The 26,017-nt window shown below is 47.9% G+C and overlaps 1 protein-coding gene across 1 annotated transcript in view; it reads right to left on the bottom strand.

The window, feature by feature from the left end:
* The window catches only part of SLIT3 (slit guidance ligand 3), a 640,577-nt gene that overhangs the window by 40,942 nt on the left and 573,618 nt on the right, over positions 1-26,017 (bottom strand). Inside the window, 7 exon segments of the mRNA XM_058281983.1 lie at positions 1,017-1,114; positions 7,394-7,518; positions 10,448-10,611; positions 11,818-11,889; positions 21,941-22,012; positions 22,581-22,652; positions 24,530-24,598. Coding sequence (XP_058137966.1) covers positions 1,017-1,114; positions 7,394-7,518; positions 10,448-10,611; positions 11,818-11,889; positions 21,941-22,012; positions 22,581-22,652; positions 24,530-24,598 — 672 coding nt within the window.

Consider the following 26,017-nt stretch of genomic DNA (forward strand, 5'->3'; position numbering starts at 1 on the left):
ATGGGATTCCAGAACCTGATTTCTTTCACAGACCACACAGCAGCCATACTGAGGGGCTGCCGGCCAGAGTGCCTTTGGTAATTAATTGTTAGCAACCTGAGCTCTAAGACGCCTGCACAGAGCTTGGCATCCAGTCTCCACTCCCTGCTTTTACTGCTGACAGACTGCCACCTAACCCACTGGCACTGGGGGTGCCGAAGGAGCCGATTCCCAGGGGCCCACTTTTGCCAGGGCCATTGGCTGGGAAAATCGGCACCTGGGCATCTGGGGAGGGTGGAAGGCAGGAAGAGGGCCTGAGGTTTGGGTGGGGGCCTAATACCACTCCTAGGACAGGGATGGGATAAACTTAAGTGCCTTCTTTCTCCTTTTCTTCCTGAGAGCTAATTGCCAGGGATGAAAGAGGACTGTAAATGGGGCTGGAAGATCCAGGAACCAGGGTCAACTTCACTGTTCCCTGTGACCTAGAGAAAAATCAATCTCTGTGCCTCAGCTTCTTCATCTGTTAACTGGGGATAGTACCTACCTACTGGATAGGGTTGTTGTGAGGATTTAAATGGGATAAAAGATGACTAGTGCCGGGCACCCACTGAACACATAATCACTGTCATTTGTTATTATTATTATTATTTATAACACAGAAAAGAAAGGTGGAATTTCCAGCCATGGCAAATCTTTGAGCCATCATCCCATCCTTGTCTGCCTTCAGCCTGTACTCCCATGAAGTCCTCCCAGCTTTAGAGACAGCTACCTGGATTCACATCCCTGCGATAATGTTACTAATGGTGGGACTGTGGGTAGAGGATTTCTCCCCTTGATGTCTCAAGCCCCTTATCTGTAAAATAAGGATGGCAGTACCTCCCGGGTAGTGTGTGAAGATCCTTGAACTCATTCACAGAGAGGCCTTGGCAGGCATATAGTAGGTCCTCAGTGAACACAGAGAGTTGTGCATCTTCAGCCTGCCTGAAGAGTCTGTGTGCGACACCCTCAGAATGGAAAGCCCAAGGGGAAGCTGTTACCTGAACCCATCCTTGTGGGTCTCGCTCAGGTGGCAGGTGCCTCCGTGCTGGCAGGGGTTCTGGATGCAGGTATTGATGGGCACAGTGCAGTCCTTGCCCTGAGAAGCAGAAAGGGAGACGCACCTGGTGAGGGAGGTCTTCGGTGGCCGTTGTGATCCAGGAGACCCCTGGGTGTTCCCAGCATCCTCTGGGATGGATTTTGGGAGATGGCCACAAGGAGGGCCTGTCAAGTGACCTGAAGAAAGCCAAAGGGAGCCCTACCCTCTGGTTACTCTATAATGGGAAGGGGAGGACTTTTGAGAACTCAGGAGTCTGGGCTCCAGCTTCACTACTTCCCAGAATCCTTCTCTGTCCTGGACTCCATGGAAAGAGCATGGGCTTTGGATACGCAACACCTGGCTTCACATTCCAGCTTCATCTCTTCCTGGTTGGTTGATCTTAACCTCTTGAAGCCTACCTCATCGGGTTGTTAGGAGAATTAGATTAGAGCATTAATAGAAGGAAGTACTTAATATTATGTAACACACCCAGTATACAGTCAGCACTCTATAAGAGCCAGCAGCAGATATGATGATGATGATGATGAGTCTCCCTGGGATTTAAATATAATCTACAATTTGAACAGGATAAGTGGAAGGCTGAAATGTGGCCAATAGGCTTTGCCTCCTATAAATTGATGATGCCAGATTTATCTTTTTTTTTTTTTCTTTCTTTCTTTGAGGTACTGGGGCCAGGGATTGAACCTGGGATCTACCATGTGGGAGGTGGGTGCCCCACCACTTGAGCCACATCTGCTTTCCCAGAGATTTATCTTTGATTACTCTGAGGTGGGACCCAGGTGTTGGAATTTAATCTACTGTCCTCCAAGTGATTCCAATGTTAGGTCAAGTTGTAAACACCTGTGATAGAGTTTGGGGTGGGGTGGGGTGACGGTCCTTAAGATTGAGTAGTCTAAGCAGGCCTCTCCCAAGGGGACATCTGAGCTGAGAAGTAGCCAACTGTGAGCCAGGTAAGAGAGGAGCATGGCAGTGGAAGGAACATGGAGGAGGCACCGAGGCAGAGACTGGGGACACTGAGACCCAGTGTCCCCGAGGTTGCAGGTGACTCTTGGCCTTCTGGCTCCACTTCTCCTCTGGGCCAATAGACCAGGACTGCTCCCAAGTCTTGGCAAGCAGGCCTCTGCAGGACCTGGCAGGGCAGGGTCTGGGGAAGTGACTGCTGCGTTGGTTTTTGGGCCACGGGCTCCGTGGCTTGGCTACCGTGCTGGGCATGGGTGATACTGGGAGCCCTCCCACTGCCATGCCATCTGCTCACCTCGCCATCTGCTCAGAAAATCCCCTTCCCTCCTCTGCTGCCACCAGGATGAAATAGGGCCGGGGCTTTCTGGCTGGGATTTTGCTGCCAACGGGGCCCAGGACGGTGTCTGCAAGGTCTGCCTTCCTGCTACTTTCTCAGGCCCAGGCTCCAGGAAGCCAGAAGGCAGAGGGCAGGGCTGCCTGGGTCTCCTTATGTCCCCTAACAGCTAAAGCACCAACCAGAGGGATCTTGGAGAGAAGGAGGTTGCAGTTTGGGTAGAATCTGGGTTTATTCTAAACCAGAGCAATGAGAGACCCCCATTTGGAAAGTCAGGGTGGGGAACGGAAGCTACAGGACTAATTCTCAAAATGTTGATCGAGCACGTTTTCCATTCCAGACCTCATGCTAGGGGTTTTATATTCATGATTGCGTATAATGGTCACCACAACCCCCCTGAGATTGGTTCTCTTGCCAGATCTCCATTGTTATAGATAGGGAAGCGAGCCTGGGAAAGTGAGGCAATGTGTCCAAGGTTGCACAGCCAGGAAGTGGAACAGGCAGCACCTGAACCTAGACCTCTGAGTCGAAGCCAGCCCTGGCAACCTCTATGCTTATTCTGTCTCTCTCAAAACGGCCTCTAGAGCTAGGCAGATCTGAGCACAAATTCTCATTCAGTTCTTACGCGCCTTAAGGAAATTACTGGTTCTCTCTGAGCCTTGTTTTCATCATCTATAAAATGGAAGTAATAATACTTTCCCACTGGAGTTAGATAATGATTAGAAGTCACATATGTAAGGCACCTGGCATGTAAGGGCAGCTCCATCAAAAATAGCAAGCTGGAGAGTTATATTATTAATCATCATCATTAGGAGTCTGAGGCAGGGCTGAGTGTGGGTGATTAAAACGCACCCACTTTCTTTGCTTCTGATTTTTAGTTGGTGCAAATAGTTCCAGAGTATGGGGGTGGTGGAGTGTGGGGGTGGGCGAAGGGTAGGACAAGAGAGATCCTTGAGAAGCCCTGGGCAGGGCTTCCCCAACCCTGTCTTTGGCCACCTCTCTGCTCTGGGGAGCTCTCGAGGACCATGGATCCAGGTCAGCTCCTGCCCTGGAGGTAGGGGTGGTTTTGGCGTTTCCTCCAGCTCCTGGGTGCAGAGCACAGCGATCGGGGAGGCAGAGCCCAGCCCTTGTCGTGGGCATTGGGCCCGGAGGTGGGGCTTTCTCTCACTTACATGTCCATGAGAACCACCACTGTCCAAGGGTGGAAAATTGGCTCCACCCGACTCCTTTCAGCCTCCCTGTGCTCAGATCCACCAGATTTGTGATGATCTTTGGTTCTTCGCCCCAACCCACTCCCTCCCAGTATGTGAGAAGGACATGGCCAGGGCTCCTGGCCTTCTTTAAAGGAGATTGAGCACAGCAACCCCTGCTGGAAATCTCTTTCTGAGATGGGGCCAGAAGGGCTGCTGGAAGACCCTGTGGTCCTTGGATCAGCAGCACTGGTATCCCCGGGAGCTTGTTAGAAATACAGAATCTCAGGCCTGACCTCTGCTTTACTGACTCAGAATCTGCATTTTAATAAGATCTCCAGGTGATTTGTGAGGACATTAAAGTTTGAGAAGCTCTGTTTTGAGATCCTGGTCACATGTGCTTGAAGATAAATGACTGTGAAAAAAAAGCAGCCAACCTCGATATATTTTATCTCCCCAGATCTTCGAATAGTTGCAAAAGAGTTACCCTTTGCGAAGTGTCTGCTGAATCCAGGCATTGAAGTAGATAGATTGCATGCATGACCCCTTTTCATCCTTACAACAGCTCTGCAAATGAGTACTATTATTCCCATTTATGGCTAGGGAAAGTGAGGCTTAGAGAGGATAGGCAACTGGTGGAGTGGTTAAAAGAATAGACTTTCTTGAAAGAGATGGCTGGGTTCTGATTTTAACTCATACATTTCCTAGCTGTGGGAGCTTGGGTATGTGATTTGATCTGTCTGCACCTCAGTTTCCTCATCTGTCAAAAGAAGATGACAACTTATTTCCTAGTTTTATGAACCGTAGCTGGTGTTAAACATTAAACGGTGGCTGATCATCTGATTTTTTCCAATACTGTGGCTTCCCAAGGTCATGCAGCTAGTCAGTAGAAACGTTGAGACATTGGGCAAGAGCTAGGTAAAAAGCCTAAGCCTGAAAAAAAAAAAAGAAAGAAAAACAAAAACAAAAGCAAAAAAAGCCTAAGCTTGAAGCTTGGTTTTGTGGGTGTGTGGTGATTGTTGCCAACAGAGTAGCTCACCCAGAACCTCAGTGGTCCTGCTTGGGTGGGCTCCAACCCTGGCAGGAAGGAAAGCAGGAGGAACAAACTCAGGATGGGGGTGTGATGCCATCCACAGTGAAAGAACTCCTTTGGTTCAACCTGCTCCATTGTACAGTTGAGGAAACTGAGGATAGGGTAGGGTGGAAGGGAAAAGAACAGGGAACTGTCCAAGGTCATGCAGTCAGGTGGGAACAGAGGGTCCTGCTTGGGTTCCTTCCATGGCCACACCCTTCTGTCTCTACCCTAAGATTCTGACAGGTCCTGCGTGGCCAGGCCAGGGGCCCTCTCCCTCAGCCCAAGAAATCATGGCCCTTGCTCATGGACAGTAAATGCCATGGCCAAGAGCATGGGTTCTGGAATGAGCTGGCTCTGAGTTTTGAATCCCAGCTCCCTCACTTCCTATCCTCAGTTTCCCCAACTGTAAAATGAGGGTCATTTTAGGAGCTGCCACCTAGGGCTGTGTAAGGAGTAAACGAGATAGTGCATGGACCTTGTTTAGCACACTATCAGTACACAGTAGGCACTCTATAAATGTTAGCTGCAAACATGACTCTTATCATCTTCATTACTATCATAATCATCATACCATCATCATGACATACTGCAGAACTGCCTGAGCATCAGCAGCTTCCAAAAGACCAAAATCTCTGTTCAAATTATTTCAAAATCTACAAGATATTCAGAATCTTGTAAACAAACTGAACCAGGGACCTTATTATCCAATAGCCTGTGGATCACTGTTTGCTCTGATGCTGATTGCCAGGCCATGGATCAGAGTGTCATCAGAAGCAGGGGATTTCAAATCCAGCTCCACTACTCTCAGACTCAGTTCTTTCTAAAGAAAAGATGAGACCCAGAATGGGAGGGAGGTTGCCTTATCTTTAAAATAGGGGTGATACTGCCCATCTCAGAAGGTGGTAATAAAAACTAAAGGACAGAATAAATGCATAGAGTCCAGGGGAGTACTTGACATATAGTAGATGCTTAAAAAGATAATTACATGTGTCCGGAATTGAGAATGTTGTAAATACATGTCACAGAAGAGTTCTAGGAAAAAAGTGACTGTCCTTGACAGTTCACAGTGTCATGGACAGGTAATCTCTGGTGAAACCAGCAACATACAACCTGTTACTGATGACCCATTCCATCCTGAGATTAGGAACCAACACGCGTAGTTGGTAGAAGGTAGAAGGTAGCATTAGGCCAGCTTACAGAGTGCTTACTCAATGCCAGGGGCCATCCCAGGGGCACTGCATACATTACTGCACATGTGATTCTCACAGAAAACCTGTGAGACAGATTTATTTGTCTTCCTGTACAGGTGAGAAGGCTAAAGTGAAGTCACTGGCCATTGCTCCAGAGTGTAAATGACAGAGCTGGAACCCAAACCAACCTCTAATTCCACAAGTCAAGTCACTGTTCTTCTACAGCTCACCAAGTGTATGCGTGTGTGTGTGTGTGTGTGTGTGTGTGTGTGTGTGTAGGATGTGAGGATCTGGGTCTCTATGGTGACTTAGGGGCTCCCTGGCGGCAGGGCTGGTGAGCTTGCTGCAAAGGGAATCCTTTGGCTCTCGAGTCTAAGCCCATAGGTGGCGCTCTGACACTGTCTGGAGCAGCGGCCACAGCAGAGAAATCCACCTGGTTCCCAGTTCCCAGAGGGAGGCGGCCTCTCAAGCTTAATGTTATGACCCCCCACCCCCACCCCAGGGCCAGGAGACGTGGGGATGCCTTGAGCCCCCTCACTTAGCCTGTACTAGATTTGCCCTGGCTTGCTGTGGGGTGCGTGTATTAGACAGGCTGGGCTGTGTGGAAACTCCAGGCTTGCCCAGTGCATTTGGGTGGGTGCCCTGAGAAGGGTGGGATCCAGGAAGCCGGGAGGGTCCCAGGGAAGAGGATGAAGCCACAGCTTTGCTCACCCCAGTGAGGCAGAGTCAGGGGCTCACCTACTCAGGAGACCCCTCAGGGGAGAAGGCTTGGGCTTTGGAATCCTACAGCATGGCGCTAATCCCAGCTCTACTGCTGCTTACTACACTTTGGGACATTGAGTCAAGCCCTTTCAACTTTCTGAGGCTCAGTTTCCACACCTGTAAAATGGAATTTAATGAGACCTTCCTCGTAGGTTGGTAGGGGTATTTAAAAGGAAAAATGTAAATAAAATGCCAAACAGAGAGCCTGGGACATAGTCCATATAACCAAGTTCCAGATGCGGCTGGGAGAGAAGGAAGGAGGGAAGGATTGTTCTGGGATTAGCCTGGATTTCTGGAGAGGACAGGTGGGAGAGTTGGGGGTGCCATCCCTCTGCTGGCCGACCTGGGGCTTGGCTCCGCAGGCTCCAGGGCTCCTGACCCCCCATCCCTGCATTCTTGTCAAGCTGAAACTAGCCCTACTTCAGGACTGGCTGTCCTGAGGACAGGGCTGGTGGGGCCATGCGGGTAGGAGTGGAGAGTCAGGACAGGTGAGGGGAGAGGGATCTGGAAATACCCCTGGAAGGGACAGTGGGTTCAAGGGACACCTCTACTTACCAGCACTTTACCTCCCTGAGACTTAATTTTGCCATGTTTAACAAAGGAAATGCAAATAGTACATTTCCTCTAACCTCAGAGGGTCATTATCAAGCCTAAATTGTGTTCCTCTCTGATGGGCATGCACACGACACCAGCAGAAGCCTTACTGGCGAATACCTCTTGGAGAAGTGAGGGGCAGCAGGGCAGAGTGCTCCCCCTCCCCGGGGCTAGGACCGGAAGAGGAGCCTGGGGCCAGGCCTCCTGCCCTACCTTGTAGCCATAGGGGCAGGCACAGCGGTACAGCTCCACCGGATCCTGGCTGCAGGTCCCGTTGTTCTTGCATGGGCTGGAGAGGCAAGCATTGCACTTGGCCACAATGTTGATGTCCACTGGCCCTGGGAGGCAAAGCCACAAGCGTTGGCGCCAGGTCCCTGAGTTCGGTCACGGTCACATTGCCCCTTCCTTTCTGCTCCATCCCTTTTCTTAGCCAACTGCCAGCCCTTCCCCATCTCCGTGCCCAGAGGGCATCGGGCTGCCTGGGCAATCCAGGCCAGGGAGAGTTCCATTTAATTCAGCCATTGCCCAGTGAGGAAAAATCACAATGGGACATCGTTCAGAAGCATTTCTGCAGTTAAATCAATTACTATGATTAGCATGATCCCATTTTGGTGCTAATCTGCAGACAAGGGCACACCATAATTGGAAACACCCTGCTCAGCTTCTCCTATTCCAGGAAGCTCTGAGCCCAGGCTGCATTTGGACCTCTCATTCATCTGCGCCCAGACACCCTTCCCTGCTGAATAGTATGTGCCAGGGCAGAGTGCCCAAGCCCAGGCATAGTGAGGAAGTCCTCCCTGCAGAACCCTTGAATTGGTGGGAGAAGGAAATGGTGGCCCCAGAGCACACGGCAGGGATGCTGACGATGGATGACAGGCTTTGCATGCCTGACAGTTTTGACTGTGCCCGGCTCTCTTCGACTGCAAGCGAAGGAGGTCACGGTGCCCGGGCAGAGCTTTGTAAAGGCGGCGTGCCTACTGCTGCTGCAGCCAGCTCTGAGAATGAGCTCTGAAAAACGACGCCCTATTTAAGGTCAGGTCTTTTAGTGATGCCAGGGACAGCAGCCATCCATTTGGAGGCTGGGTTGGGATTAGCCCCTGAGGGAGTCTTCCTCCTGGGCGGGGCCAAGAGGATGGCCTGACTGAGGACCTCGACCAGTGGCTCATTTTAGGATAGGGACTGGCTTGGTTGGTCTAGCTCTGCAAGAGTTCCTGGGACACAGAGCGTTCAGTGACAAAACTAAGAAGGTCCTGGGCAAACTGCGACAAGTTGGTCAACTTAAATTAGAACCAGCCAAGGCATTAAAAAAAAAATCCCTCTGCCCAGACCACACCCCAGACCAAGGTAATCATCATATCTGGGGTGCGGCCCCAGTATTGGTAATTTTTAAAACTCCAGGTGATTCCAAAATATGCAGCCAAGATTGAAAACCACGCTTCTATGGCTAGTTGGGTCTCTGTAGTGTCAGCTCAGATGGAAAGTTAAAAAAGGGTTTACAGTCAATTCCCTGCTGCCTGCAGAGGTACAGGAGACAAGGAAGTCTTAGAGGGTGCTGTTACCTGAACCCCGAGACAATTTACTGTGTCAAATGGCTTCCCTATTACTTTAGTTTAAAATGTAATACAGAAAATGAGATTACACAGTCTATTAAAGTACATCTATGAATCAAAACAAGCACTAAGGCTCTAAGAAATGAGCAAAGAATATTAGCAGGCAAATGCAGAATATAAATGGTAAATGAATTTTTTAGAAAAATTCAGTTTCCCCAATAAAAAAAACAGACAAAATAAAAGGAAATACATTTTGTTTTTGTCTATTAAGTGCTAATGATTAAAAAGTAAAATAAGTATAGACCAACAAAGGAATAAAATTCATGTGTAAAAAAAGGAAAGAAGTTCTGATACACGTGACAACATGGATAAACCTTGAAGACATTATGTTGAGTGAAATAAGCCAGACACAAAAGGACAAATACTGTATGATCTCACTGACATGAAATAAGCAAAATATTAATATTAATAAAGTAAGAAATTAGAATCAAGTTTACCAAGGGCTGAGTGAGGGAGAGGAAGGGGAAGTCAATATTTAGTTGGTATAGAGTTTCTGTTTGGGGTGATGGAAAAGTTTTAGCAGTGGATGATGGGGTTGGAGGCACACAGTTAACACACTGAATTGTATGTGCAAAAATGGAGTGGAAGGCAAATTTTAGGCTGTATATACATTATCTCACACACACAACCCCACCCACTCACGGAACTTTACAACACAAAGAGTGAATCCTAATGCAAGCCCTGGACAAAAGTTAATAATATTGTTTGGTTCATGAACTGTTGACAAAGGTATCACACTATACAAAATGCTAAGAACAGGGAAATAATAGTGGGAGGAACTCTGTACTTACTGCATGATATTTCTGTCATGTACAACTGATCTAATTTTTTAAAAAGTAAGATAAACTAGTGTGAGAGGCTAGTGAAAAAGGCATTCAGATGGTGCTACTGAGAGTGTAAGTTGGATATAATTCCTTTTGGAAATCAGCTTGGCAATATGTGTAAAGACCTTAAATATGATCATAAGGGGAGCAGGTGCAGTTCAGTGGTCGAGCAACTGCTATGCATGTATGAGGTCCCGGGTTCAATCCCTGGTACCTCCTTGAAAAAAAAGATCATATATTTTGACTCAGTAATTTTTCTTCTCTGAATCTTATCTAAGAGTATAATTTGAAGTAGAGAAAGACCTTTATGTATCGATGGCAAAAATGCAAATGCTCTAAAGGTTCCAAACCAGAAACTGGTTAAATAACTTATGGTGTAAGTCTACCCCATAGAGGTGTTGGAGAACTAAATGAACTAGTACATGAAAAAGTGCTCAACGTAATAACAAGAGGCACTAAACTCAGTAGTAGTTTATTATCATAATGATGTAGTCAATAAAAAAATCATTTGTGCCAAGTTTGCTGCAGTGAAATGGGAAAACACTTAAGTCCTCATAATGTTGGGTGAAAAATGCAGGTCAAAGATTTTCTCAACTATGGAAAAATAGGCACAGAAAGAAGTCAGTAAGAAAATATGTGGAAACGCCAGCAGGGGGACTTGGGGGAGAGAATGACAAATGGATAGTCAGATGCAGGTCCGCATCAATTTCGGCATCCAAGTCTCTTCGTGAAAACCATGGAATAGATAGGGTCGTTTGCCAGCTTTGACAGGCTGTTGGAGACTGAGCAGAACCCACAAGGCGCTGAAGGGTATGAGGGGGCTGACACTTTACCTTTGCACTGGAAGCGGTGGGTAGGGGTGGTGAGCAGAAGCCTGTCAGCCATGGACTCAGGGCTACTGCAGCGGGCAATGCCAGGCTCCTTGTAGCCGGCTTTCACCCACTCAGACAGCCAACGCAGACTGCAGTCGCAGTGGAGCGGGTTGGTTCCCAGCGCCCTGCGGGGCGGAACAGGATGTAAGGACCTCTGCCCAGCTTAGCCTTGAGGTTCCATACCCTGAGCGCTCTAGAAAAGCTGAATGTTCAGACTTTGGCTAGACTGGGAGTGTCAGACACGGGGAAGAGGGGAGAAACTGTCTCCTCTGGGGAAAGTCAAGTTTCCAAATAGCAAATGCTTCAACCCCTACCCAGACCCCTCCCACTCTGCGGCTTTGCTACTCCAGTCAGATTCTATGCTCAGCTCAAACCCCAATCCCAGAGGATCTAGGGAGCCTCCTGGACCTCTGGCTCTCTGGTTGTCTGGTTCCTTCACCCCACTAAAGGGTCCATTGGAGGAGGTACTCTGCAGGGAAGGTGTTGAGATCCAGCAACCTAGGCAGGGGTTTCAGATCAAGCAACTTGAAAACGCAGGGCGAGGGGGGGGGGGGGGGCCACAGTTTAGTGTAAACATCTCCCAAGTGGTGCCCAGAAAGAAAAGACTAGAACCTCTGTTCATTTCTTATCATAGACTTCAAATTTTCTATTTTCAGTATTTTTATAATATACACACATATTGGTATTCTAGTATGAGCACAGACTATGAGAATAATTAAATACATATATAGAGTTGGACGACAAGCTAAAGTTTTTTCTCTGACAGCTGTGTAGGATTAAAAAAAAAGTAGAGACCCTTGATCTGGGCGGGGGAGGGAACCTGGGTTCTGGTCCAGGGTCTCACTGACTTGAAAGGTGAGTATTTCTGAGCCTCAGCTTCCTCTCTGTAAAAGAGGAAGAAGATACCTGAGGCAGAGAGCAGAGTGCTAAGAATATATGCTTTAGAGTCACACAAACCTGCATTTGATCCAGGGCCTGTCACAACAGGCCGTGTGACCCTGGGACAAGCTCTTATTACCTGTTTCATTATGTATAAAAAAGGGATAAAAAGGTCTTCTTGTAGGAAGAAATGGGAGAATTCATCTAAAGTGTTCAGCACATAGCATATTATCTTAGTTCTTACTAAATACTCATGCTATTTACATATTCAACAGTGCTTTTGAAGGCCATCTGAAGCAGGAAACATGACAATGTTAACGTGTTTTTATAAACCATACTGCATAGCCCAAAGAACATAAACTACCAAGCCAAGGGTGCTGACGGTATCTCGGGCGCTCTAATTATTTCCCATTTTGAGTGGATTCACGTTGGGGAGAAACATGGCTACTTACAGATGAGATAGTGATGTCAGGTCACTGAAAGAGCCTTCGGGGACGCTGGAAATGTCGTTGCCGTGGAGGGTCCTGCAGCAGAAGGCCCAGAGCGGAAGGTTAAAAGCGGTAGCCGTTCTGAAGTCTGCACACCCCGGGCCGCCCAGCCTGGCCCAGGCAGCCTGCAGTTTCCCTCGGAGCCCCACTGCTAGGAGCAGCAGCTGTCAGTTCACGAAGGTTTCTCTGCCCAGCTCAGCAGCAGGGGTGGAGCGGGTAGAGGGGTTGGGGAGGAAGATGGTGGGCTTTTGAGTCTAACCGTTCTGGGATGGGATCAGAAATCAGTCCCTTTTAGCTATGGAACATTGGGTAAGTTATTTTACTTTGCTGGACCTTTTTCCATCTGGGAAATGGGGAGACGTATTTACCTAATGGAGTTTTTGGAGGTTCAGAGATAATGGGAAGAATTGTGCTTAAAAGTGTAAGTTCTAGAGCCGGGCTATTTGCATTCAAACACTGATTCTGCCACTTTCCGGCTGTGTGGCTGTGGGCAGAGGGACTTACCTCTCTGGTCTTCAGTTTCACATTGTAAAATGGGAATGACAGCAATAAGGTTTGCCACACAAAGTTATTGTGGAAGAATTCATCTATGTAAAGACAGCCTAGTATTTTCTAAGTGTAAGTACTAAGTGATTGATCATTATTAATATTTGTGAATTATTAATGTTGTGAAAGAACGTCTGGTAAAGATCAAGAAGCTCAGTAAACTGGTTCCCTTCCTAGTCACCTAAAGAGATTGAGAAATGCAGCCAATCCCAGCTCAGGTGATCGAGGGAAGCAGACACTTGGCTCCTGGGGAGATTCCACCGGACACTCATCTTTATGGGGAAGGGTTTGGTGTGGGTCTGGTACCTGTGAGCATCTGAGTGCATCTTCAGACAGCAGGTCCGAGGGGCCAGGCAACCTGCTTGGCATTAACCAGATTATGCCACTCTCCCTTGTGGAGCAGGGAGCTACCTGCAGAGTGGGTAGCTAGGAGCTATTCTCACTTGTAAAGTGGTGGCCTGTACTGAGCTTTCAATGAATGCTTGCAGAACAGGTCCACAAAAAGACTGAATGAAAACTGCTCTGCCGCTCAAGTAACAACATGAACAAATGCATAAAGAAAATCTACAAATTGATGACACACTTTGGATCTGGCCGATGAAATGCAAGGTGGGTGAAATTCAGAGGAACTCAAAAATGCTTTCTTAATGACCATCACCTACCTGTGCTGGTGAAGAGCACATTTAAGGACAGGGGCTAATAATTTAAATGCAGGCAGGGAGGCCTAGTAAAACAAAGAGATGATGAGTGTCGATACGGAAATGTAAACTACCTAATAAGTAATGAAGTGTAAACGTAATAATAAGTAATGGATTTGCTCTTTGGTTTTCCTTTTAGCTGATGTTAGCCTACCTTGGGTCTTTAGCTGAAATAGAGATATGGGCTTACTTGCACTTAATTGAGAACTCCAAGTTGAGGGAGCACTGGCATCAGTAAACATGTACTTCCTGGCCCCATTCCCAGAGATTCTGATTCAGTGGGTCTGGGGGTGGGGTGGGGCCTGCGATTCAGTGCCTCTAACACGCTCCCAGGTCATGCTGCCACTGCTGGCCCATGGACCACACTTTGAGGAGCAAGAGTTTAGAAAGGCTTTTCACAATGCTTTAAGATTCATCTTCCTCCTCCTCCTACAACATCTTCTCTCTTCCTTTTTTTAAAAAGTGAAAATAGCATTTATTCATGTTTATTCCATGCATTCAGCAAAATCAAGCCAAGAATTTTCATTTTCACTCCAAAAACTTTAAGGTAGCTTTAATGATACATAAACCAAGAAACAACAACTAAATCTTGAATTCTCTCTTCTTTCTCCTCCTCCTGCTTGTCCTCATTTGTCACCATCATCTCCATCAGCCTCCCCAGACTCCTTGAAGGGGAGGGTGAGGGTGCTCGTCAGTTCTTAGGTGGCAGGAGGGTAAACAGTCCTCCAAAGAGCCTTCTGGTGGCTTCTCACCTCCCGTTAAGGAGGGGCTGGAAGCACTTCCTAACACTCTTACCAGCATAATTGAGCCTTTAATTCATGGAGATATTTAGGAATTATACCAGCCCTTGCCTGCTATTGACTTGGATGACTTCGTGGTGCTTGCTGCTTTCCAAACGCACCCAGCCCTGTTGTTAATCATTTCTAAATGAGGCCTGGACCCTGGAGAGGCACGAAGCGCTAATTTAAAAATGCCAAATGACCCAAAGGCAGCTTTGGCGCTGCGGCTCCTGCAAGTTTCACTCGCATTTAGGACGAGCTTGGCCACTGAGATCTCTATATACTGCAGAGTAACGGGGCTGCAATTTACTGGGATAATGTTAAATAATTCTGTCTACACTGTGTGTTCTTGCTCGTGGTTTGGCCCCCAAAGAAGGAATTTTGCATGTCAAGCAACCATACTGAATGCTGCCAGGAAAGTGGGACAACAAAAGCCCTCCCTCGCTCCTTCTCGCATGTACTTCACCAGGGTTGGGGCTGGGGGCAGGCAAGCAAAATTCTGGGAACTCAGAATGACTCATCTTTACATGCTTTGGACTTGAGCACTCCTCCTCCCCTCCTGACTCCTAAGAGAGTGTTAAGGGCAAACCGGGGAACTTCAGGATGCAGATGGGAGCAACATTATGGCATATCCATCTCTTGCCAGTCAGTTCTGAGTTGATGGAAGCTTAGGTCTCTGAGAAAGCAGTGCTGAGGTGGGGAGACACGTTTCTGACAGCATCCTTGGAGCACCTGCACCCTGCCATGTCTGGACCAATATCCACCACTGCCTTTTCAGTCACCGTGTCCATGAATTCTCTTTTTATGCTTAGGAAGGTTTGAGCTTCTTTCCTTTCGACTGGAAGAGTTCTAATATGTTTGCTCGCGAGCTAGTGGTGTGGGGGAGATGTGATGCGAGCTGTTCATGCGACAGAGGACGCCAGCCAGGGCCTGCCCAGGAGAAGCCCCTGGTAAACGTCAGCTCTGACCACTGGTGCCAGGACCAGGCTTCCGCCTCCCCCCGGGCTTCTCCTCTGGGTTCTTGGGTGTACTGGGGCCAATCCTCTCGGGGGTTAACCATGTCCAGGGGAAGCCTGTGAAGCTGCTCAGGCAGCGGTGCGTGCGGGGGCCTGCTCCAGGACTGGAGAGGAAAGGCAGTGACCTTTCTCCCAGGCCATCCCTTCCACCCTACTCTTCATTCCCATCAGAGGCCTCGGGACCAGGGAGAAACAATGATCGTCAAATATGCCCGTGCCTCCAATCTTCAAGCAAAGTCTGAAAAGGGAAGTAAAAATTGAAAATAGCCTACAACAGGGAAGGAGGCGGAGTGTGGCGGGAAGAGTGCTGGGCGGGGGCCAGGGGTCCACCTTGGCTGGGCACACCCACCCCTGTGGGGCTGGTGGGCTGCATCTCCCCCTGCTCCCACCCAGACGCCACATTCCAGCCACACCTGTGACTTCTTGGGCTTCTCCCAGTGCACACATCTGTCTGACAGCAGGACCAGGGAGCTTATATTCTCCCCGCTGGCAAGGTTCTCTACTCCCATCCCTGCTAAGATAACCCCTGCTGGCTTCTCCCTCTCAGCCTCAGACTTTGGGAGGAGTTATTCTGAAAGCAAATAGCCTTGGGCTCAAATCTCCAGCTGATGATGTAACTAGAAAATGACCTTGAATAAAAGGGTCAACTCCGACCAGCAGAATATCTCAGTCGACATATAATACCAGGAGTTAAAAATGCTTTTTGACCTGAATCAAAGGGGAAAATGGAAAGGACAAATGAGCTTATATGGCTATGAGTCTCCAAAAAGAGCCGGGAGGTTATCAGAGGGGTTGCCCTTATGCACACCTCAGCAGAGTCCCAGAGACAGATAAAGTAGATACAGCCCCAGGTACTGGTTCTTCTGAGGGCTACAGAGACCCACAGGTTCTCTGGTCATGGCAGATGGAGTTCAATGCCATGTCAGTTGGCCCTGCTTTGGAGTTTGTGTTTCTGTGTGATGGAGCTGGACTCAGATGTGATCTTTGTCCACAAACCTCTCCTGTTAGTCCTGAACTGTGGTTGGTGCTGGGGTTTAATATATACCCAGGGGACCTGAATCTCTGGACTGACCATGTGATAGCCAGACCCTGAGCCTCAACAGACTTCAGCTCCTACACTCTGGTTTATTGGACTTACCCCACTCAGCTAACATGGAGTTGAAGAAGGTCAACCACCACACCAGGGAGCCAAGAGTGCCTACAACTGAAAGCAGGAAGATTGCATCCAGCATCCATGTAGAATCTAAGCCCCCTCTTGATATAGATGTGGAGTAGACACAACCATTCCAGGGTCCACAGGATGGAGGAATAGAGTATGGATTGGAGTGGATTCACTGATATTCTATTCATGAACTATTGTGATTAGTAATCGAAGAAAATGTGACATCGGTGTTGAGAAAGCGGCCATGTGAAAGGGAGGAAGAGATGAGATGTGGGGGAGTTTTCAGGACTTGGAATTGTCCTGGGTGGTGCTGCAGGGACAGTTACCAGACATTGTATGTCCTCCCATGGCCCACTGGGTGGATTTGGGATAGTGTGGGCTATGATGTGGACCATTGACCATGAGGTGCAGCGGTGTTCAGAGATGTATTCACCAAATGCAATGAATGTCTCATGATGATGGAGGAGATTGTTGTTATGGGGGAAGGAGTGGGGTAAGGGGGTGGGGGGTATATGGGGACTTCATATTTGTTGAATGTAATGTTAAAAAAATAAAGAAATTTAAAAAAAACAATTAAAATCTCAAGTTACTAGTCACAGGTGGTGTCACTTTGGAAAGAAACTCTAAGTTTGTTTCCTCAGCTGTGAAATGGGGAAAACAGTGGCAAATTCCATATAGGGTTGGGGTGGAGAGTGACTATGATAATGTGAGTAGCGCCCTTAGCCCAGGGTGCAGGACAGAGTCGAGGTTTAACAAACGTCAGCAGTGAGTACCACCTTCCTTCCAGACAGTCTTTGGGAAGGCCAAGATGGGGCGTGTGCCTTTCACTCAGAGGCGGACAGCGCTTCTCTCAGGGGTCACCTGAATTGTGTTGCTTATTTACTGTCTGCTTCCCGCTCTGGACCAGGAGCTCCCTTAGGGCAGGGGCTGTGTTGCAGTCACTGTCCTCCCCCCACCCCCACCTCTCCTGCCTCCCGCCCCCAGCCCAGGGTTAGCACAGCATCTAACCCTGAGCAAGTGTGCAGGAAAGGATGAAGACGTGCATGATCTCGAGCAAGTCACCAAACCTTTCTGAATGTCTCTTAATCTTACAAAGGAGAGGCTGGATAATTTCCAAGATTCTCCATTTCTGAAATTCTAAACTGTAACTTTTTTTGGGGGAGAGGGGTGACACCCAAGGGCTGAACCAGGAGTGTGATTTAGCTCAGCAGAAGAATTTTCTAGTGTTCAATAGTTGGTCAAAAATGGAATGGGGCACACCTGCTAGAATGGCTATAAAAAGGGAAAAAGAAAAATAACAGGTGACATTTAGGACTAGATACAAATAAGCATATGACTCCATGTGGGGCAAAGACACCCGCATCCCCAAAAAAGGATGGAGAGAAATTGGAACTCTCATACATTGCTGATGAGAATGTAAAATGGTGCAGCCACTGTGGAACACAGTTTGGTGGTTCCTCAGAAAGTTAAACACAGACTTACCGTATGATCTAGCCTAGGTACATACTCAAGAAACGAAACCTTGTACACAAATGTTCAAAGCAGCATTATTCATAATAGTCAACAGGTGAAAACAACCCAAATGCCAACAACTGACAACTGGGTATCCAATTTTATGTGGTATATACATACAGTGGAATATTATTCAGCCATAAAAAGAAAGAAATAATAGTCTTGATACATGAAAAAGAATGAAGTTCTGATATATGCTATAATGAGGATAAACCTCAAAAACATTAAGCTAAGTGAAAAGAAGCCAGACAAATAGGTCATATATTGTATGATTCCAGGTATATGAAATGTACAGGATAGGTAAATCCATAGCGACAGAATGCAGATTGATGGTTGCCAGGGACTTGAGAGGGTTATGTCCATTTTGCAGTCGGGGAACCTGAGGCTTAGTTCGATGAAGTAAATGAAGAATGGGGGGTGACTGCGTAATGGGTACAGGATTTCCTTTTGGGGCGATGAAAGTGTTTTGGAACTAGACAGAAGGGTTGTACAACATTGTGAATGTACTGAACGCCAGCGAAGTGTGCACTTTAAAATGGTTAATTTTATGTTATGTGGATCTCACCTCAACAAAGTTAAAAAAAACAACAAAATGGGATGGGGTTGTCTGGTAAGGGAATGAGCTCTTCGTCTCTGAAGGTAATCAAGCCAAGGCCAAATGGTGCCCCTTTCAAGGATGTGGTGGTGGGTATTCATGCATTTGGCAGAGCAGTGATAAACAGTCCATGTGTGTAAACTGTGATCTTACTTCAGGGACCAGGAGCCAAAACTACCGAGGGTGATGGGTGATGATCCCTTCACTCACTCAGGAGCACATGCTCAGACAGCCCTCCCTGAGCTCACTGATTCCACGTGGCCTCCTGGGCTGCATGGAGGACAGCAGTGGCTGCTAGGGAGGGACATTCGGGGCCATGTGCACACAGGCACGTGCCTCAGTGTGGGGCAGAGATCAGGGGATGCCGGCATCCCTGAAGAAGGACGTGGGTGTCCACAAGAGTATTCTCTTCTAGCTATTTTTAGATTAGGAGCAAAAAAGAAAATGTACACAAAATACTTTGTAGTTGGTTGCCCCTGAGCACCCTCCTGCCTTGTTCTCTGAAGTGTATACAAAGCCACCTACAACACATACACCCACACACAAATATGCAAGCACTCACATGCACGTACACAACACCCTTCTATTCACATGCGCCACATGCATGCAGAGATACCCGTGCACCTGCAAACAGCATGCAAACACACATGCATACAAACATGCACAGGCACTTGCACACACATGTACATACATAAATACACATGCACACTTGTATACATGCAAACACACACAAACACAAAAATGCAAACACATACACCAATGTGCGTGTATATACACACACACTCTTAAACGTAAGTTTCCTGTTCTTGCTTCCAGACCACTTTTTGGCCTTTGTCTATGGCTGAACCTTGATGTTAATTCCCCATCCTTTCCCAAACTCCCAGCATCCCTGGGTCTATGGCCATTTCTGAAATTTAAATAAAAATAATGAAACCCTTTAGAAATGGGGAAAGAATATACAAATGCTCATAGGTAGTTGTGGATATTGTAATCCCTGACTTCAAAAAACATACCATTTTTCTAACCCCCTAAATTGTAAATATGTTACTGTACTCAATCGTTAACTGTACCTTCATTTATTACAGGAATAACTTTATATTAATAGTTAGCTGATAATGATTTTTTCCATTTTCCTACATCCCCTTACAGTCCTTCTTCATAGGTATACATAAATGTTTACATGCTATAATTGTAACATACATTCAAATTTATTTTTCCATGTAATGATATGTGATAAGCATGTTTTTGTTTCCACATTGTTATCTCATTTTCATCTTTACCTCTTTTAATAATTGCATTTCATTGGTTGCTTTCCTTAAATATTTCCCCATGGTGGCACTTGTAGGTGATATTTAAAATTTACGTTTGGAACAGCAGTACAACGAAGATCTTAATGCATCAAACCTCTGCCTTCTTTTCGATTATTCTTTAACATAAATTCCTAGATGTGCAATTACTGGGAGAAAGGATACAAATATCATAAAATAATATCACAAAATGTGGCCCATAAACATTTTTATTTTTCCTGAATTGGTCCTTGTGCAAAAAATGATTGCTCCCCACTGAGGAAGGTAGTTGGTTAGAGAGGTACTAAGATATCTTTTTATCTGAGATCTCAGGATTCTAAAATGATGTTAAAAGTCTATTCATTTTTAAATTTCTTTTTTTTTTTAGGAGGTACCAAAGATTGAACTTGTACATAGGAAGCAGGTGCTCAACCACTGAACTACATCTGCTCCCCAAGCCCACTAATTTTTAACTCAAGAAGCATACATGTGTTGTATGTTTATGTGTTCTCCTGATGACCTGATGACAGCAGCTGGCTAGAGGAAGACAAACTGACAGGCCAGTGATGTTTACCCCACTACCCAGACAGACAGACAGATGGACAGGCCCTCTCCCTCTCTTTGACTCTTACATGCTGAGTTGCCCCAATCAGAACTACAGTAATGATGAACATACACACACAGATCCCATTAACATCGGCAGCCCCCGCCCTCCGGTGGCAACCCCAGCCCCAGCACTGGGAGACGGGGATGGGAGACTCGGTCGGGGTTGAGGCGGCTGGTGCAAGGGAAGTGGGCCCGGCCTCGGCCCCGGCCAACGGGACATGCCCATCGCCCGTTGTGCCCAACGGAAACAGGGAAACGGTTTTGCTGATGTTTCCGTTCTCCCACTCCCTAGAGAAGGGGGATGATAAATAAGTGACAATAACGGATTGCACACTGTCAGTGCGGGCACTTCTTTGCCCCCAGAGAATTGATTTTTAATAACAGCACAGATGACATGTGGCGGGAGTTGTCGCTGACACTGGCGTTTTGTGGGCCTCTATAAATCACATCAGCCCGGAGGCTCCGGAAGAGACCAGCTCTTTGGGTGCTGTGTGCCTACTGCCACTGGGGCCCTGAGGCTGGATTCTGCACTTTTCTGTCAGGCCTCAGGCCATTTACTTCATCAATCTGGGCCTCAGTTTCCCCAACTGTGAAATGGGCTTAACCTTTTCAACCCCACATTCCCACTGCAAAGATTAAATGAGGGAATGGCTGTGAAAAGCCCCGTAATGATAGTGTCATCACCATAATAGGAATAATGGAACAGAAAGACAAAAATTGATGGGTTTGGGGGGCATAGTATCTGGCGTCTCTGTTCTCATGGGAGTATCACTCAAAGGGTCTTCCTTTACCAACAAACGGGTACAGGACGGGCAGGCACAAACAGGGGGTGACTAGAGCGGCTTGGCTTAAAGGGTGGCAGTGGGGTGCTATTTCTCCTCTCCCAAGCGCTAATGTGAGACGTGTAATAAATAACGAATGTTGGCTAAGCATTTACAGTGGGCCGGAGCATGTGCTGAGTGCTTTCCGTACAACTTCTCATTTAATCCTCACAAGCGCCTGTGAGACAATTACTCTTCTTGTCTGATTTTACAGCTGAGAAGACATCATAGCTAGCCAGGGACAGAGCTGGGACTGGAAAGCAGGTGGGCTCTGTGGCCACCTTGCTCTTCCTGGAAACTAATCCATGCCAGCCCACCACCCCAGGCAGGTAAGGTGCCCCGGGGGGTGGACATGGTGTGTGGGTTGCAGATGGCATGACTCTGTCCAAAGGGACGGGGTTCCTCAGCCCCCGTGGCTGCTGGGCAGGAATACAGAAGCTGTCCTGCCATCTATCTCCAGGTCTCTGAATTTCCCAAGAGAATGTGGAAATGACTTCTGTGAGAAACCTTCTGATAGTCACATGTTGGCAACTTACTAAAACTTTTTTTTTTTGTGGTAAACACTGTAGAACTGCTAAACCCGACCTGTCTGTGAGCCGGCCCGCGCCCGGGCTCCCCGCCTGCCATCTGCCTTACAAGCTCTGCTTCCTTGCAGGGTCCACACTGTTGCATCGCCCCTCTGGAGCCAGAGCGGCCAACGGTGATTGTTAAACAGTGACCACGCGCCGCACCGTACCCGGGCTTGCTCCTAGGGTGCGGAATGTAATGCATACCCTAGTCCTTGCAAAGGAAGTGTTATAGATCCCCTTTACAGATAAGGAAGTGCAAACTCAGAGGAGTTGAACCATTTGCTCAAGGTCCCACAAATGGGAGTGGGCTGGAACCTGGGTCTGGCTGACCCCGAGGGGAAGCTCTCTCCACCCCACTGAGCCGCTAAGGGTGCTGGATGGCTAGGCGTGTGGGGGCAGGAGGGGAGGCAGAGCAAGGGCGTGTGGGGAAGGGAAGTGCTCAGGTCACTCCCTGCCGATGCCCAGGGAAGCAGGAGTGGACACCCAGGGCTACTCACAGCACGCGGAGGGAGCGCAGCCCATTGAAGGCGTGGGTGGGGATGCACCGCAGCCGGTTGTAGCTCAGGATCCTGTGGGAAAGGAGACACATGTCCTGGTGGCTGCTCTGATTCTCAGCTTCTGTCGGGGGTGACATCCTCACCGAGGACCAGTCAGAGCAAACGGTTCTTTCTCGTCCCAATTTTATAAAACACATCCTAACCGTTAATCAAGGGAAGAGGACTCTCCCAGCAAGCTCTCGCCCATCACGTTCCAGTCCCACCCGTCCCATGGCACGCTGGCTCTCTAAGCAGCTTTTCATCATGTCCCTCTATTGTCAAATGGTAGGTGTAACGCTAATTGGAAGGAAATGGGTCTAAGCAAAATATAATTGCGTAGGAAACCCTCCAGTGGGAAAGAAAATTCACAAATTAAGGAAGGCATGCCAGCGAGGGCTTCCTTCAGAAGTAATTAGGTTCCTCTCCATCTGCCCAGACAGCGGAATTCTGACTTTATTTTCCTTCTGATGATTCAAGTCTGTCCTCCGCTAGGGTAACCACAGCCCTGAGGATCCCTGGAGAAGAGGACATAGGCCTGAGGGGACAGAGGGAAAGGACAGCCACATCTCCTGCCAGTCCCAAGGCACCTCATGGTACTCACAGTGTGGAGAGGTGAGACATGTTACTGAACGTGTAGTTGGTCAGCACGCCAATGCTGTTGTTGCTCAGGTCACTAGGAGAAGCGAAACAGAAGGGTCACCACAGTTCTTGGCTTAACTGTCAGCTGCATGTGACGAGGGTCACTGCCAAGTATCACGGATGCCTGCCATGTATCCATCCATCCATTCGTTCTCCCACCCACTCACCTACTCATCCATCAACCCACCCGTCCCTCCACACATCCTCCTGCCCACCCACCCATTATCTAAAGGCTCATCTTTCTCATTTATACACACATTCCATCAGCCATGCAAGCAGCTGTTCTTCCTTTCTTCCTTCATCCATTCCTTCATTCATCCAGCTATTCAATCAATTACATGTTTATTCATCCACTGCATTCTACGAGCAAAACACAACATGTAAGATAAAAACCTCTCCTTATTTTAGCATTCCCCCTACCCCTCCTGCTGATCAATTCTTCCTTTCCCTGTCGCTCCACCTTCCCTCTCTCCAGGCAGTCATTGATTCCATCTTATCAGATTCTCTCTTAGGGGAATGAGGTTGGTGAGTGTGTTGTCCATTGTCCACTATAACCTCCAGCTTCTCCTCAGGGAAAACGATTCAGTGCAATGTTTTCAAACCTAGTTGCAGTGATTAGAGTCACCTGGAGAGCTTTTAAATCCTCTGATGCCTGACATCCATCCCCTAAAATTCTGATTTAATTGGTTTGGGATGGACCAGTGCATCAGAATTTAGAAAACAAACAAACAAACTGCTCAGGTGATTTCTATATTCAGCTGAAATTGAGAACAACTAACCTATAGCAGTGGTTCTGAACTGGGGGCAATTGACCACCAACCCGTGGTACATTTGGCAATATCTAGAAACATTTTTGGTTGTCACTCCTGGAGGGGCAGAGCGCTCCTGGCATTTCATAAGTAGAGGCCAGGGGTATTTCAGAATATTCTACAATGCAAAAGACAGCCATCCTGCAACAAAGAATCCCTGGCCCCAAATATCAATAGTGCCCAAGTCCAGAAACGCTAATCAGGAGGCTGGTTTAGGGGTATCCAGGGAGCCAGGCCTAATGAGGTGACAGGTGGTTTTTTGCCAACATTCCTCAGTGGGCCCCCGGCTTTCCCAAAGGTGTCCTTCTCATTCTGAAAGGACTTTCCTTCCTGCCTCCCTAAGCTGTCCAGGGTGTCTTTCAATTACCCTTTGCCCAAGGACTTATTTTGCACCTCAAGGTCTGTCTTGGCAGGGCCTGGAGGCTGCTGAAGGATGGAGCTCACAGAACGCCTGGCTTCCTGGGCCCACCCTCGTCCCGCAGCCCAGCTCCTCAGTCAGGGGGTTTTGCTGGCTCTTGGGAGACTTGGGGCCAGTAGAAGCTTCTGACCAGGAGGGGCTCTTAACCTTTTTTGTTCCACAGACCCCTTACTAAGTCCACACTAGACTGTGTATTGTTTAATAAATACATCACATCTGCACCAACACGTCTCCACGGGAATAATGGATTTTCCTGAATTTCGATTCAAGCTCACGGACCCCTGGTTAAGAACACCTGGACTAACCATTTAGAACCATCTACCTAGGATTATTTTCTGGGGAACTAAAGGGCAAGGAAGAACCAATGACCATTTATGCTTTTGGGAAACCTAAGTGTGGCCACAGCTTAGAAGAAACAAGGCTGAGGAGACTCGGGAGTTCCATTCGGACCCCAAAAGGCCAGAGGCTCGCCCACCTCCCCTGAAGCCCAGCAGGAAGGTCAGTCAGATGGTCAAGGACACCAGGCGTCTGGGAGTTTCCCAGCGTCGGTCTCCCGGGTCCACTCCTCCCACCTGCCACTCCCTGCTCCCACCCAAATCAGCAGTCTCCTCAGCCTCCACAGCAGCTTCCTGAGCTACCCCCGGAGAGAGAAATAAACGTCCCACCCCGTGTCAGCTTTCTTACATAAGCGTCAGGTGTCGGAGGGCGGACAGCTCCCTGGGCACCGCTGTTAAGTGGTTTCCTTCCAGGTACCTGAAAGACAGGGGCGGAGTCACACCTGGGAAAGAGAGGCTGCACAAACTGTCCTTTCTTGGAGGCACCTCCCCTGAATTTCCAGATTAGGTCAGGATCCTGTTTTACTCTCTCACAGCTCCCCCGTTTAATTTTCTTCTGTCAAATGTATAAGGACTATTATGTTGTGTCATTTAATGTTCTCTGATCGGTCCCCTGGCCTGATCAGATCCATGATGGCAGGGCTCTTGTCTAAAACTGCCCATTTGTTGGATTCCCCAAGACCATGTAAAGGAGCTGGCACATTAGATGTTCAATAAACATTTGTTGAATAAATGAAGTGCCGACTTTGTGCCCAGGCCTCACAATAAACTTGTGTGGCAGAACTGACAGTTGAGGATACAGAAGTGCAAAGGTGTTCAAACACTTGTCCAAGGTCACACAGAGAGGCCTTGATCCCAGGCCTTCCTTCTCTGGGGCCTGTACCTTTACCGCAATTCCTTAGGGTCTCTACGTTTCTACTGGAGAGCAGTGTAGGAACCAGCTACGTTTTTTATTTTGTTTTGCTTTTTCAGGTACTGGGGGTTGAGGATTGAACCCGGGACTTCGAATGCAGGAAGCCTGTGCTCCACCACTGAGCCACATAGTCTTCCCTGAGTTGGATCTATCTTTGATTTGCTTTTTTTTTTCCCTCAGGAGGCACCAGGAACTGAACCTGGGACTTCCCATGTGGGAGGGTGGACGCTCAACTTCTTAAGCCACGTCCGCTCCCTAGCCACAGTTTTTTGTCTTAAGAACCTTAATTCAGAGTTGAATATCTCTGTTGTGCCTTTGGAAACCAAGGAAACTGGGGTGTATCTCTGTTTTCTGGAGCATTGTGTTAAGATTCTCAGCAGGAAGAGCACATGGCAGGAGGGGCTGGGGTTAGGGGTTCAGATGAAGATGCACCCCACTGATGGACAAAGGCTGAACCTAGACCTGCAGGACTCCAGGGTTCTCCACTGCCTTGCTCATGTAGGATGAGGCAACCTCCTTGGAGGCTTGAGTGCAGCTGAAGTTTAAGACAAGAGGAGGAAGTCTCACTTCAATCATGAATGATAAAAGTTAGCAAGTTTACTGCTGCTCTCAAGAGGGATCATGGGACAATTTATTCCCTGCCCTGTTTGCTGAAAACTCCTTTTCCTTGGCTTCCTGTTGCTCTTGGGACAACAGTGCAAAACCTCGAAGATGGCTTACAAGACCTGCTCTGATCTGCTGGGCAAGTTCCCCTTGATAAAAAGCTGCCGCAATTTCCTCTCCTGTTACAGTCAGTGCCCAGTGGCTGCTGTTCATTTCCCCAGTGTCTGCCTTAAAGCTCCATGAGGAAGAGCTCAGATCTACCTTGTTGTAGCCCAGTGTTTCTCAGACTTATACATAGGAACGAGCCTGCATCTTGCTAGA

The sequence above is a fragment of the Dasypus novemcinctus genome, chromosome 2 (assembly GCF_030445035.2).
Source record: "Dasypus novemcinctus isolate mDasNov1 chromosome 2, mDasNov1.1.hap2, whole genome shotgun sequence".
NCBI classification, from domain to species: domain Eukaryota; kingdom Metazoa; phylum Chordata; class Mammalia; order Cingulata; family Dasypodidae; genus Dasypus; species Dasypus novemcinctus.